The 15266-nt window shown below is 39.7% G+C and overlaps 1 protein-coding gene across 2 annotated transcripts in view; it reads left to right on the top strand.

The window, feature by feature from the left end:
• The window catches only part of sema3fa (sema domain, immunoglobulin domain (Ig), short basic domain, secreted, (semaphorin) 3Fa), a 109355-nt gene that overhangs the window by 54717 nt on the left and 39372 nt on the right, over window positions 1-15266 (top strand). Inside the window, exons 5-6 of one of the 2 annotated variants that reach the window (XM_057845765.1) lie at window positions 9752-9871; window positions 14108-14197. In XM_057845765.1, the coding sequence (XP_057701748.1) occupies window positions 9752-9871; window positions 14108-14197 (210 nt within the window). The remainder of the gene's footprint in view (window positions 1-9751; window positions 9872-14107; window positions 14198-15266) is intronic. The other variant, XM_057845766.1, reaches the window with a different exon arrangement.

Raw genomic sequence — 15266 nt, 5'->3', positions numbered from 1 at the left:
GAACAGCTGCTCCCAATGACGCTCTGGGGAGCAGTTCTTCCAAATAGGCCACACAGTTGAACACTGGGAATACAGCATATTGCAAACTATGGTTGTCACGACACTAAAATTTTCAACTTGATATCGATACCCCAAACAAAAAATACAGTTTTTGAAATTTCATAAATAAAAAAATTAGGTCTGTCAAACGATTAGAATTTTTAATCGAGTTAATCACAGCTTAAAAATTAATTAATCGTAACTAATCGCAATTCAGACCATCCATAAAATATGTCATATTTTTCTGTAAATTATTGTTGGAATGGAAAGATAAGACAAGACGGATATACACAGTACATTCAACATACTGTGCATAAGTACTACATTTGTTTATTATAACAATAAATCAACAAGATGGCATTAACATTATTAACATTCTGTTAAAGCGATCCATGGTTAGAAAGACTTATAGTTCTTAAAAGATAAATGTTAGTACAAGTTATAGAAATTTTATATTAAAACCCCTCAATGTTTTTGTTTTAAGAAAATTTGTAAAATTTTCAAACAAAAATTAAACTAGTAGCTCGCCATTGTTCAGCACCACCAATTCTCATGGTGCTGAAAACCATAAAATCAGTCGCACCCAAGCGCCAGCAGATGGCGACAAAACTCCAAAAACACAAGTAACAAGTGCACATTTGCCTGGCACGGCCAGACTGTTCTCCCTGTGTTTTTCAAACACTGAGAGAATAGTCTGGGACCCAGCCCATTAACGGCCTCTCGAACAAGTACAAAATCAATCGACAAATCAGATTCGTTTATTTGCGTGACGTGTTCTTAATGAGCAACGTCACTCTTCCGCGTCGGAAGTCGTCTCCACAACAATACAAATGGCGAACAGGAGAGCCAAGAATATGTTCCAATCCACGGTAAAATCAGTTTTAAATTACCAAAAACACATCGACACAAGTCAGTCTGTCTCCCACTAGCCATGTTGAATAAACTCCGCTCTCCTCGTATGTTTACTTCCGCGCGCAAGTCCCTCGTCCCGCCCGTCGCTGATTGGTCCACTCCACTGTCTGTTTCCTGTGGCTTGCTCAGCCCTGGAAATTTTATCCGCTTAATGGTGGCCAGACTCAATAGCTGGAACAGCGGTGAGTCTGGAGTACCAGGCTAAGTGCACATGACACTGGACTGTCATTTTAATCTGTTTGAGCGGGGCAAATATTTTAACATGATTAATTTAAAAAATTAATTACCGCCCGTTAACGTGATAATTTTGACAGCCCTAAAAAAAATCCATCATGACTGTTTTTTAACTCTTTCAATATCATTGACGATTGACGTCCAATCATGTTGCGTCCAGTCATTCTTCTGTTGGAAGTTTAAAAGTGTTTAGCACTAGTAGACATCTAATCCATTCGAACTGGAAAGGCTGTCAGCGAATGAACATTTTGGTATGTATCGGAGCCCATGACTTAACAAGAAAAACACAAAATTATCCTCCATTACCATTACGATCAAAAGCAGTACAAAATCAAATTTAGCCCTTACAACAAATTTCTGGTGACCTGTGGTAATGCAAAAACAAACTAGAAGATAGACTAAAACTAAGATAAACTAGAAGAGAAATTTCAAGGGAGGCTTTGCTGTGCTGGTTTTTGAACACCTGCGGGTCATTTCCTGTTGATTTTGAGGCATTTCAGGGCCACCTTAAATTCATTTTTGTGCATTTTGGGATCACTTCCTGTTGATTTTGAGGCATTCGAGGTCACCTGTTGATTTTGGCAAAAACAAATAATTGAATATCGATACTTTTGCAATCAAATATCGCATCAAGATACAACATTTTGGAACATTTTGAATTAATACTTTGTTGCTTTTGACAATTTTAAACATAGACAATATCTAATATTGAGGGCCGGACCCGAGACCCAGGTGGGGTGAAGGACCTTTTGAAATCAGTGTTTTTTAGTCATCTTCCGACAAATAAATCACCTTTGTTTCGGCCTTAACTCTTGAATTGTGTTGGGGTCAGAATTGAATTGTTTTCAAGTTTTCTTATGCAAAAATCAATGCTACTTTTGACATGCCCAAACATGAAAAAGCCTCAATCTTGACCCGCAAACAATATTCAGTAAAAGTTTAGTATTTTCCGTTAAATCACAGATCAAATTTGATCCACTAGCAAAAATATGGGCAGACTTCTAACACAATACAAGGGTTAACATGTCAGAAATCATGTATCCCAGTGAAGGATACAAGTTGTCCTAAATTACACCCTCTAAGGCTAGGTTCATACTGCAGGTCTTAATGCACAGTTCCGATTTTTTTTTTGTCGTATCTGTATTTTTTTGGCGTGCCCATTCAGACTGCCTTTGTCCATTGAGCCCGATCAAGTATTACGCATGCGCACTAATTCGCAGTCCGACACGTGCTGCGCAAACTGACCCGCATGTGCAGAAGCATCAAAACAAATGACTAGACATGTTGGCTGTACGTCATTCCATCCATATCATATTTTGATTTCCAAAAAGAGGACAGAAATAACAGACATTAATAACCCCCGATTAGTACTATATTCAAAGTTTATATGGATTGGTAGAACGCATGCACACACTGTACGTGCGTGACGCTGACACATGCTGACACAGCTTTAATATGTGTGTGCGTCAGTTTGCCCCGACTCTGCCATGTAAGCAATTCTGAAATATTGCTTATTTTGCGCACAAAAAGAAACCGAGCACTATCAGGCTTCTTTTTTTCTTTATTTTATTTTTTTATGACTGTGGTCTAGGCCGCATCCTGCGTAAAAGACGAGTTCAAGCTAGGCGCTAACGCTAATGCACAGCTACATTGCTACTGTCCTGCCTGCTACTCTCGCTCTATGCTGATGTAATTGTTGCATGAATTCCGATTTGGGCGACTTGACATTTCAGACTGCTGCCACATTCTGGAAAAATGTGGTCCAGATCAGATTTAAACCACATACGAAAGTGACCCAGATCGGATTTGAAATGGTCCACTTCTATGTGGCTTGTCCTGATCAGACCGTCAAATTAATGCCTCACTCAAGTCAGAAAAACACGTCAAAATCTGATTTGTGCATTAAGACCTGCAGTCTGAACCTAGCCTAAGACTCACTCAGAGAACCCCAAAAGCCGCAGGTTTCACTGGATATGATGACATATTAGGTGGACAGGATGCACGAAAAAGTCTTAAAGATCCCTGACTACACTTGAATGTAGTTGGACATTTTTTTTTGTAATGTCCGTTTTTGGAGAACTACAAGGCTCGTACTTTAACTAGCTCCTTCTATTCTAGGGATTTGACCAATTGAGCAGAAGCAGCTATTCTAGTCAGAAGGGCAACACGAAATTAATAGGCTTTTTATAAACTCACATCTGATTGATGGTTGGAATAGATCGTCAACATTCAATGATCAGGATTCGCCATGAACAAATGCCCATTAACGAAATATCATACAGTATATGTATGCCTACCATATGTCCTGTATACTGTCGAACGTATTTTCCGGACTATATGTTGCACTTTTTTCCATAGTTTGGTTGGGCTTGCGCCTTAAACTCAGGTGCGACTTTTTAATGTTTTTTTTCCATAACCAATAACTGCAAGAGGGTGTTTAGGAGTGGCCTCTACTTCCAGAGTTGGCGGAGTTGTTCAAAATGTGTACTGTAGACAAGCACTTTAAAGCTTTTGGTGGTAATTTGGAGTGAGATTCAAATTTTTGTATATAGTAAGTTATGTTGTGTTGTTTAGGAAATAGTTATTTGAATAACTGGCCTGTTAACAGACGTTCTAGGTCTCTGATATAATAATATTCCCCTAAGAAATGTGACTTACACGTTTTCACTCTGCATTATTTGGCTGTACAATATATGGCTTGTGCGACTTGTAGTAACAAAATAAGGTACATACATTGTTGCTATTAGAGCAATTAGAGTTAGCGCTCTAACTTTGAAGTGCCTATGACAGGAAAATGCATGTTTGTTTCATATTTTACGCACTATTTTATATGCTCCTGAATTAAATGGGCCGCTTGGATCTGTTTGGAAACGATCGATTTATATATTCAATTTTTTGAACTTTTAACTTGCTAGCCGCCGGTAGGGTTGCCGATCAGTGAAGACAATCGACAACCCCGCCGCCATGTGAAATGATCCGGGGTAGTTTTGTGTGATTTTTCGAATAAGACTTGGAAACGCCGCTCGGTTCGGGTTAGCATATTGGCTAGCTGTCAAGCCTTCTGGTTTGTTTACACTCTCCAAAGCCGGGGCAGGGAAATGACAAATGCCGGACTAACTCCGGTGGCATAAAATATCGTTCGGGACGTGCAAGAAGCCGACAGTTTTAAATCAGATAAAATCGTGACCCTGCAGATGTCATCCACCAGTTGGGGATGCTAGAGCGCTATACCGACAGATGGGGCTAAACGGCAGATTAAAAGACTAATTTCTCGTCATCTGCTCTTTGCCAAATTGTTGTATATAGTCGAATCGTGTCAAAATATGATTCTAATTCACATTAATGCTACTTAAGATTTTTTTATGCAGTCACAGGCGCTTTAATTATTTATGTTTTAACGATGAAAGAAAACTTTTTGTTAAAATTTTTCACATTTATGGTGTTATAATTGCTCTGTTTGCAACCACTTCCATTTGGATTTGATCCAATTTCCACTCGAAACATGGAAAATCTTATTGTTGCATTTTGTATGGCAACTAGTTCTCTATCAAACCTTATCAGATCAGGTTAGAATTCTTTCTGTTTTTGCACATTTTTGCTTCCTTGCTTGCTGAAGGTTCTTTGGATAAAATCTTCCTGGAAGGTAACTCAGTACTGCACAGGAAGCCAATACATGATCTTGTAATCATTTCACATTTTCCGGTCCAAGCAACAAAAAAAAGGAGGGGAGGCTAGCCTCTAGTCGCTTCCAGACTTCTCTGAAGTGTTAAAATAATCCACACGTGCAACCAGGCACTAATCCTACCCCCATCTTTCCAGTATAGAATGGAAGCTAATCATCGAAAGACATACAAAAACCAGATCCTTTTGCTTTAGATGTACACCCACACGTTTCATCGGAAGGACCAAAGTAGAGGGGAGTGACGAGGTAGAGAGCGCAGGCTGCTGTTTATCCAACTGGAATGTTCATTTGTGCATGTTCGCTGACCCGTTGCCTCTCTCTCTCTGTGCCTCCGGCTGCTTGGTATCGGCCTCTCAATGCTCATATGAGTAGACCGTGTGTGCGAGTTTGAAATTTCATCAGTAAACAAAAGAAATGATGTCGACCTGTGGGTGATAACTCTTCACTTCAATCTTCACCTGCTCTTTAGAGGCCAGACAGATGATGACAATTCAGAAGCAATTCGCAGGGGATGTCAGTGCAGGCAGGAGGTCAAAGGCAATCATCCCCTCTGTATTCTCGATGGGGGGGAGCACAACTGGACACACACAGACACGCTGTACCGCACACACACACATGCTTACGTCCCAGGAAATCTCAGTTTCGCTTGTCTGTTTTGTTGCTAAGGACTGCCAAAAATAGCTCATCCCCTGTCCTGTCCTGTCCTCCCATCGTCCCTGCACACATAAATCCTGTTTTTGTTTTTTAATGCTATCAATGGCAGCTGTATCACCCAAAAATTCATATCTCATTACACATTGAATCCCTGTTCTTAAAGTTAAATATGACTGAACAGTACTTATAAGGTGTACGCTACTTGATTTTAAAGACAAGTTAAAGCCATTTTAATATTAACTCTTTCAGTGCTACTGACTGTGATCAACGTCCAATACTTTTGACTGATTATTGCCAGTCCTCCCAGTCCAAAAGATTGGACGTTTATCCCCATCTATGACAGCTAATTGATTAACTACTACTAACTATTGTGAAAGTCCGTGAGTCATTTATTTATCATGTTTTAACATTTTGTTTCATAATTTCATGCGAAAATTGAACTCATTTAACTCATTGGCTGCCACTGAGAGCACTAGACATTCAATACAATTTGACTTATCACTAATAATCCTGAAAATATATTAATGATTAATAATTTGGAAAAACAATATAATAATGATTGTTTATATTTGTAAAATAAAAATAGTAACTTGCCCTATATAGTGTTGAAGGTCTTAACTGTCAACTTTTGAATAGCTGTACACTGTAGTAACTACTGGCTCCAAAAGTTTTAAAGAACAAGAAAATACTGTAAATATTATCTTTATAATAGTTTTTAGTTTTATTAATTTTATAAACATTTTAAATTAAAAAAGGGGAATCTAACCCTAACCCACCCACCAAATTTGACACAAAAACAGCATTTGTTCATAGATAAACTGCACTGGACTATAAGCTGCAGCTGTCCTCACTGTATTATGGGATATTTACACAAAAAGATGTTAACCGGTAACACTTTAATTGACAGCGGCATCATAAGCCTGTGATAAGACCAAATGAACCGCCATGAAGCTTTGAACCAATTGGGTGCAAAGCTCCATTGCTTCAAGAAGCTTCATTTGGCCATCATTGCTCTCTTAAGTGAGACAGTCAACCTCTGCTGCCCCCTGCTGTCAACACTGTTGTCGTCCAACATGCCTCCAAGCATGCACTGCAACGCTACAGATGTACGTAAATAACAAGTAAAATTAAAAAATTATTTCTTCGGTTACTGTTCCAGTTGTTTCATTATAAGCTAGTTATGGAATTTGGTAACACTCAGGGGTACCATAACACTGTCATAAGACCATTAAAATTATGACATGACAGTGCCATGATCATTAATAAATACTTATGACAGATCTCATTTTGTGTCGTTGGGCAAATTATCTCATTTTTGAATGGATGTAAAAGATCCAAGCTGGACATAAATGGAGTTAGCAACATAATATGCCAGATGACATTAAATGACATCTGTCATATGCATTCATTAATGCCCATGATGGTGTCATGTCATAATTATGCCAGTCTTATGGCAGTCTTTTGACACCTCTGTCAAATAAAGTGTTACCTCTTAACCCAATAGGTCAACAAATACTGTAAGCCGCACTGGACTATAGGCTTCAAAATGAGGGAAAAAAGTAGCGGCTTATAGTCCAAAAATTACAGTGCATAAATAATGTCTTTTTTGTGTGTTTTTATTATTTAGAAAAATATATTCATTTTAATATATTTGAAAATGACATCACCTGGTCTAAATCATCTCGGGTACAACCATACTTTAAGAAACACTGGTCTACAAAATACACCAAATATTCCATACACACTATCTGTACTGCTGCTATAGGTATGAATAAGTATTGAGGACGAACAGCATGGCCCATAGTTCAAACTGTGGTTGGTGTCATGATGGGTAGCTTACCAGGAAATCTCTTCTACAATTAAAAATAAATATGTCCGAGTCAGCTATCTAGAAACGGGAGATCCCGAACTATAAAGCCAGGGGTAGCCAACCCTGCAGTTTAGGCTTGGAAAAGAAGAATGTGCAAACACACAACACAAACCAGAAAATTGCAAACGTTTCCTTGAAAGAGCTGCTTTGGCAAACTGAGACACCAAACTGCCAGCAGCACCTCTTTATTTGCACGTGGAAATATAACAGTGTTGTGGTGACCATCATTACCACTGAGGTCATCCGCACGCTGAACAAACCACATTACTCACGTTTTCAAGTGCCAGTACATTAAGTAGTAGAATCATTTCACTCAGCACTGCTGCTCGCTCTGGCCAAAATCGTTTCAGGACAATGAATTGGGTTTCCCCTCGGTCCCGACCTCGACACTACTCGCACGCTGCGCGGTTCTGCACTTTGGATTTTCTCTGACAGGACCGAGTGATCTGGGCCCGAGCTCGGAACACAGCTGCCAAACAAGCCAGCAGCGGAAATGATGGATGTCATGGCTTTAAGCTTGGCAGGAGCCTTATTAACCACCACTGGGGTGTTATGTATTATGTAAATAGGTCCTACTACACTCTTTTCTGGTTTTATGACATATTTGTTCATTACACTGCAAAAAAAAAAGTTATTTTAAAAAAAATACATTTATGGTAAAATACTGGCAGTTTGGCTGCCAGAAATGTACCATTAATAAAACGGGAAAACCATAAAATGTTTACTGTCAGATTAATAATAAACTACAGTTCAGCAAAATGAACTACATTATACAGCCAGAAAACACGCTCCCTTTCTCTTTCTCCCCTTCCCCCAACTGGGGTTTGAATTCGTATTGCCACTGTGGGAGTTTTGAGCATGCTAAGCGTTGAGCTAACAGCCCTGTCTCTTTTTAGCTTTTTTTAGTGCTCAGGGAGGAAGGTTTCAGTAACCTTCTCTCAACTACCAAGATGAGTGTTGGTTTGATAGTTGGAGAGACAGGCAAATGAGAAAAGTATTGCAGTGTTGCATCTAAGTCACATTATAAAATAATTACTAAAGATGCACCGATACCAGTATAGGCGGGGGTGCTGATCCGGCCCGAAATCGTGGTTTCGGTATCGGCGCGTACGAACAAAGAGGACACCGATACCATTTACCGATCCAGTATTATAACACTTGACCGCAGCTTTTTTTTCTCCTGATGCTCACTACGCTCTCTGTTGTGTGATGACACGTAATCATTTTGCATTCAAAGCAGCTATCGCTATTGGCCTGCTCCAGTCCAATGAGGGCGGGCCGATAGCCGCTCATAACCAAGTCCGGGGCAGCTTTTTCATATGTAGGAAAAACAAACAACGTTTGGGCATATTTCTGTTTATAATCGCCATCGAGTAAATTAACTGCATGCAAGATTTGCAGCCTGAAAGTTTCGAGAGGTGGATTTAAATCGGCTAGTTTCAATACCTTAAACCTGATGAAACATTTGAAGACGAAATGTGAACGAACGCAAAGAGGCTACAACAGCAGCAACTGCTACCAAGAAAAAGTTTAGCTCTCTTCATCTACTTTACTTTTATTGTCTTTTACTGAAAGAAATGCCACAGTAATTTGAGACCTGTTTCAAATATGCTGTAGAAGTAAGCAAAGTAGCTAAGCTAAGTGGCCAAGTGTGTGTTGCTGCTGGTGCACAGAGAGGGAGGCTAATAGAGAGACAGGACCACTGTTTGGCCTTTAAGAGCCAAAACTCAGGGTTTCAAAAAGTTTATTCTTCATTCATTCATTGTATTTTTACTTTCTTACTGTTGGGCTAGTATTATACATGTTTTAATTTCACAAATTTAAGCGACCCCAAACTTTTGAACTGAAGTGTACCTAATGAAAAATCCCATATGATACACTATATGTATGTATATGTATATAAAATTTCAAACAAAGTGGTATCAGTATGGTATCGGTATCGGCCGATACTGCACAGCCAGGTATCAGTATCGGGGCCAAAAATGGCAAAAATTGCAAAAGTGCAACACTAAAAACTTTTTTTTTTCTGCAATGCAGTTATATATCATCTGTATAATTTCGGGTTACTGAAGCACAGTACTGTTATTACTTGTATTATATGGTTTTCACACTTTTTAAAACAATATTATTCAGAAAACTACCAGTATTTTACCATACATTTACTTTTTTTTTGGTTTGTTTTTTTTTACAATGTGGTTATAAAATAATCTAGACAACGGTGCACAAAATATACAAAACATTTAGGATGACCCTTGGGCTCTTTCCATACATTAAAATACAATAAAATTCAAAACTTCAAATTGTATTTGTTTGAGATTTGCTCTTAATTCCGATTTGATGGTGTTTGTGTTGTCCCGTAGGGCGAGTGCGGGAACTTCATCCGTCTGATCGAGCCATGGAACCGTACTCACCTTTACGTTTGCGGAACTGGGGCATACAATCCCATCTGCACGTACGTGGACCGTGGACGCAGGTCGCAGGTAACCAAAGTCCCCTCAGAGACGTCACCTTTACCCTACTCTCTTTTTTAACAGCCGCATCTGTCAATCCAGCTGAGGTCGCTGAGGCCGCCCTTCTGCTTTCACGCTTAAATTTCATCTGCTCTGCTTTTGTTCCGTCATTTTTTTGTTGCTCACTTGCATGACTGGAGCTCCCTCATAACCGCATTTCCCCCAAGCAATGCAATTTGGTACAGTTTTTGGTGTGAGTGCAGACACACAGGAGTCTGTTTAGTGGTCAACAGCAAATGGTCATTATAAGAAATTTTAAAAGGACAATGTTTTTGATGTTATGTGTACAATTAGTCAGGTCAGTCAAGTTCTTGTCCGTGCATCAAACGAGAGATTATAAAACCAACATTTTATGTTTTGTTTCTATTTCTGGGGCTTATTTCTCATACAGTGGTATGAAAAAGTATCTGAACCTTTTGGAATTTCTCACATTTCTGCATAAAATCCCTATCAAATGTGATCTGATCTTTGTCAAAATCACACAGATGTAAAAACAGTGTCGGCTTTAACTAAACCCACCCAAACATTTATAGATTTTTATATTTTAATGAGGACAGTATGCACACAATGACAAAAGGGTGGAAAAATAGTAATTGAACCCTCTGCCTAAGGAGACGTATAGAGAAATTGAAACCAATTTTTACCAAACAATTTAAGTCAGGTGTGTGCCCAATCACTGATGAGTGGTTTAAAGTGCCCTGACCACTACAAAAGACACACCAGGTAACAATTTGTTTTGATGAGACGCATTGTCTGAAGTGCATCATGGCTCGGTCAAAAGAGCTGTCTGATGACCTGCGATCAAGGATTGTTGATTTGTATAAAGCTGGGGTACAAAACCATTTCTAAAAGCCTGGATGTTCATCAATCAATAGTCAGAGAAGTTGTCTACAAATGGAGCGAGTTTGGCACTGTTGCTTCTCTCCGAAGGAGTGGCCGTCCACCAAAGATGACGCCAAGAGTTCAGCGCAGAATACTCAGAGTGGTAAAAAAGAACCATACAGAGTCTGCTAAAGACTCACAGTCCAATATCCCTGTGCACACATCAACTACTATATGTAAAACTATGGCCAAAAATCGTGTTCATGGGAGGACTTCATGGAGGAAGCCACTGCTGTCTAAAAACACATTGTTGCTCATTGTTCACGAAAAGGCACTTGGACACTCCACAGAAGTTTTGGCAAAATATTTTGTGGTCTGATGAAACCAAAGTTGAATTGTTTGGGAGTAACACACAACGTCATGTGTGAAGGAAAAATGGAACAGCTGACCAACATCAACACCTCATCCCCACCTTGAATCATGGTGGACGGAGCATCATGATTTGGGGCTGTTTAACTACCTCAGGGCCTGGACAACTTCAATCATTAATGGAAGAATTGATTCAAAAGTTTATTAGGATGTTTTGCAGGAAAACCTGAGGCCGTCTGTCAGACAGTTAAATGCTAAAAAGAGGATGGATGCTACAACAAGACAATGATCCAGAACACAGAAGTAAATCAACTTCAGAATGGTTTCAGAAGAACAAAATACATGTTCTGGAGTGGCCAAGTCAAAGTCCAGACTCGAACCCCATTGAGATGCTTCGGCATGACCGAAAGACAGCGATTCATGCAAGACATCCCAGGAATCTGACAGAACTACAGCAGTTTTGTAGAGAAGAATGGGCCAAGATTAGTCCTGATCGATGTGCCAGGCTGATCTGCAGTTACAGGAAGCGTCTGGTTGAAGTTATTGCTGCCAAGGGTGGGGGGCACAAAATATTCAATGTGATGGTTCACTTACTTATTTTTCTCTCTTCTGTCATTGTTTGAACAATATCCTCATTAAAATATGAAAACCTATAAATTTTGGGTGGTTTTAGTTAAAGAGGACACTGTTTATTTTCATCTGTGTGATTTTGACAAAGATCAGATTACATTTGATGGTGATTTTATGCAGAAATCCGAGAAATTCCAAAAGGTTCAGATATGTTTTAATACCACTGTAGTGAAACTGTTTACAAAAATACTTTTAAAAATACATTACATATTTTACAATAGTGTCCTAAGATACAATATGGTTAATTATTTATTTCGCTATACATGCAGTCATTCTGTCTCTTTGTTGTTGTTGTTGTTGCTTTAATTTACAAGCAAAAAATGTGATTGCGTTAAAGTCTGAGTCATCTGATTTTGAGGTTCTGCCGATACCGAGTACCGATGTCATACCTCGACAATTTATCAAGGAGAAAAAGCATATCCAAATATAATATATTTCTTGCATAATTCTATCTTAACATTAGCTCCCCGTGACAGCTAGCATAACATTTTCCTACCGGTGGTGGTTACTTCTTCTTCCTTTGTTTCCGCGTGTGTTCTAATGTTTTGTTGTACAAAATATTTTTGGGCTTTTTTTGGGGGGGGCAATACCCTTTGATATTTAGATTTGCTTTTTAGCCATTTAATTTTTGAGAAAAAACAAAACAAAACAAACAATAACTACACTTTAAAAAGACTCTTTTTCGATCCTCCTAGACATAACAAACTATACGCAATTAGGACACCTATACCCCTTTCCCACTGGCCAAAAAACCCGTGTCAACCCGCTAACAATCGGCTTTTGGTGGCAGTGGGAAAGGTGCAACGACCCGCGTCGACCCGTGTCAATCAACCCGCCAAGCGACCCGCGTTAAAATCATCTCGGTTCTGATCGCCATGCAGTGTGAAAGCAAAACCCCTGGTCAACAGTCAACACGCTAATCTACGTGGTGACGTAGGCTAGTACGTGATGCGTCATAACAAAAACAAAAACCATGTGCTCTAGCCAGGTGTCCACATACGGCGAACAGTCGGTGTAGCAGCGTTAGCAATAGCCATAACAGATAAAACAAAGGCTCTTCTCCTCCTTCTGTGACGTACACGACTCCTTTCAATTTCAAGCCAAAATTCACGTCGCCTACGTTGCCTCAGCACAAGCAAAGTGTTGATCCTTTGCTGCATTTCGACCATTTTGAGGGCAGTAAAAAGCATGAAAACAGAGAACACAAACGGAAAGGAGGCTTCTATGTTGCTTTGCATTGTTTACTTCCTTGAACTGAATGAATTCGGTCGCACTTGTCGAAGCGCATCTTAGCGTGGTGACGTCACGAACCTTACGCACGGCTGAGGAGGGGTGGGGGGGTTAGACGGGTGAAAAAAAGAAAAAAAAGACACGGCTTTTTTTTTTGTCAATGGGAAAGGTGCCACATGCCAATTGCTAGTGGGTTGCATCGGCATGGAAAAACGCGCGTTGACCCACTAGTTTCAGTGGGAAAGGGGCACTAGGAACCCTTTCCAAATGTGATCAAAGTGGTCTCCTTTAAAGTTACCAACAGTGTGAAAAATTTTGAAAACGTGACTTATTGTCTCATAAAAAAAGTCACCAGACTCTTCATTCACCCCTCCGCTCAGATTAAGAGGCGCCGATCTCACTAGCAATATCACTTTGACAGGACACGCAGCAAATTCTTTCCCTATAATCCCCTCATCCACCCGTTTATACAGAGCAGGCTGGGTAGGTCTGCCTTACTATCTGGCTAAGAGCCCCTGAAAAGCCATCACTGCCGATGGAGCCTCTCATCCATCATCGCCCCTCGTAGCTCCGCCCACTCCTCGGGCGCGATGAACGAAAGCTAGCTGGACGCAGCTGCCCGGCTCGCGCCTGCCTGTTTAGTGTCACCACTCGAACAAGGCGAAGGGGTTCCCATTTCAATGTAAAGGTCAGATGGCCTGCTTTCATTCAGCTTTATACTTCTTAACAGAGATAGAGTGTGGGGTTTTTTGTGACATTGACAATACAGTACAATCGATATGGTGATGTAAAGGTTATCAATACACTCCCACCAAGAATCAATATATCATTTTCCAAAGATGTAACTGTTAAATAAAGGAACTAACAAGGTTGCTACCAAAATTTTCCACGAGGAATCGTGTCTATGTTAACTCCTTGGCCCTATAAAGGTTTATAAGACCTCAAGCTGATGACACACTGACTCCATCAAACACCACTTTCACCTCCTGACTTTCTTTTCCTTTTTCTAAAGTCCTTCCTCCGTTCCCACGTTTTGTCGGTCTTCCCTCCGCTCCTCTGTTTGTCTCATTATCGTCCACCGGACAAATCCGGCTTTGTTCCAGCCGGTCATGTGTCAGTAACGAGACGGCCAAATGTGCCATGTCTGTGTTTTAGGGTTCCTACTACCTCCAGGCCCCCAAATCTGGAGGGAGAACCAATCGGGCAGCAGACCAGAGTGCCACGTCAGAGCTTTTGGAGGCCAAGGTGGGGTTTGAGAGGGGGCTTTGCATTTTGTAAAGAAGGAAATTAGAAATCTGGTGCCCACCTGGAGAGCTCGTGGCTAGTGATGACATGGCTTCAAGTAAAATAAACGGCCACTCTCCATGAGAGAAAATCATATGACGGAAGGTTGGCTTGAATTGCAGGCTGCAAAAAAAAAAAAAAAAAGTGGGGGTGGGGGGGCAGGAAATTTAATTAGAAAAGGTATCTAATATCAATTCAATGCACTCAACTTGCAGAACTTTGTGTATTAAATGCATATAGTCAAAATTATTTTGCCAATAAATTTGTAATATTCCGTATTAAAAAAAAAGAATTTCGTGGTAAAAAGAAAGAATCATTTAATGCGACTCTAGATGTATGGATGTCTTGTTCTGCATCCATTTTTATAATTTTACCATTTTATTTTTGTCAGTATGATAGTCTATATCAGTGGTTCTTAAGTTTGCTAAGGGTACTGAACCCAACAAGTTTTGTGCATTCACCGAATCCTTCGAAATTAAATTCATTAATTCATTCATTTTTCCGAAACATTTTTTTTTTTTTTTTGCAATTTTTTTCAAATTTAAAACTGATATAGCTAAGCTATAGCAAGTATCTTATACCTGAGGGAATTCTCATTCAAATTGCTTCAAATTTCAAATAGATTACAAATAAAAATGGCTACATTCTCATTTTAGCGTTGCAGCCTTGCATCACATCCTATTTTCATAGTGTAAAGTGTGATGCAAAGGTTTATTTTTATTTATTTCTTGTTATACTTCCTCGTAGCAAGTTTGGGTCAACCTTCCACTGAGCAAACCAGTTTCTCCTCCCATTAAATAGAGGGCTAGCAGTTGAAAGAAATGGAATTATGGTAAACTGGTAAATTTGGGGCCAACTAGTCCAAAACTTCTAAGCGTCTAAAACGACACTTTGCCTATAGTCAATCTACAAAAATATGGCTCTGTGTGTCTTAACCTTTGCCGAACCGCTTAGACTTACTCACCGAACCCCAGGGGTTCGATCTCAGGTTAAGAACCACTGTTCATTGTAACATATTGAGCTTTAGATC

Source organism: Corythoichthys intestinalis, chromosome 9 (genome assembly GCF_030265065.1).
Source record: "Corythoichthys intestinalis isolate RoL2023-P3 chromosome 9, ASM3026506v1, whole genome shotgun sequence".
NCBI classification, from domain to species: Eukaryota; Metazoa; Chordata; class Actinopteri; order Syngnathiformes; family Syngnathidae; genus Corythoichthys; species Corythoichthys intestinalis.
This window is presented reverse-complemented; position numbering and strand designations above follow the sequence as displayed.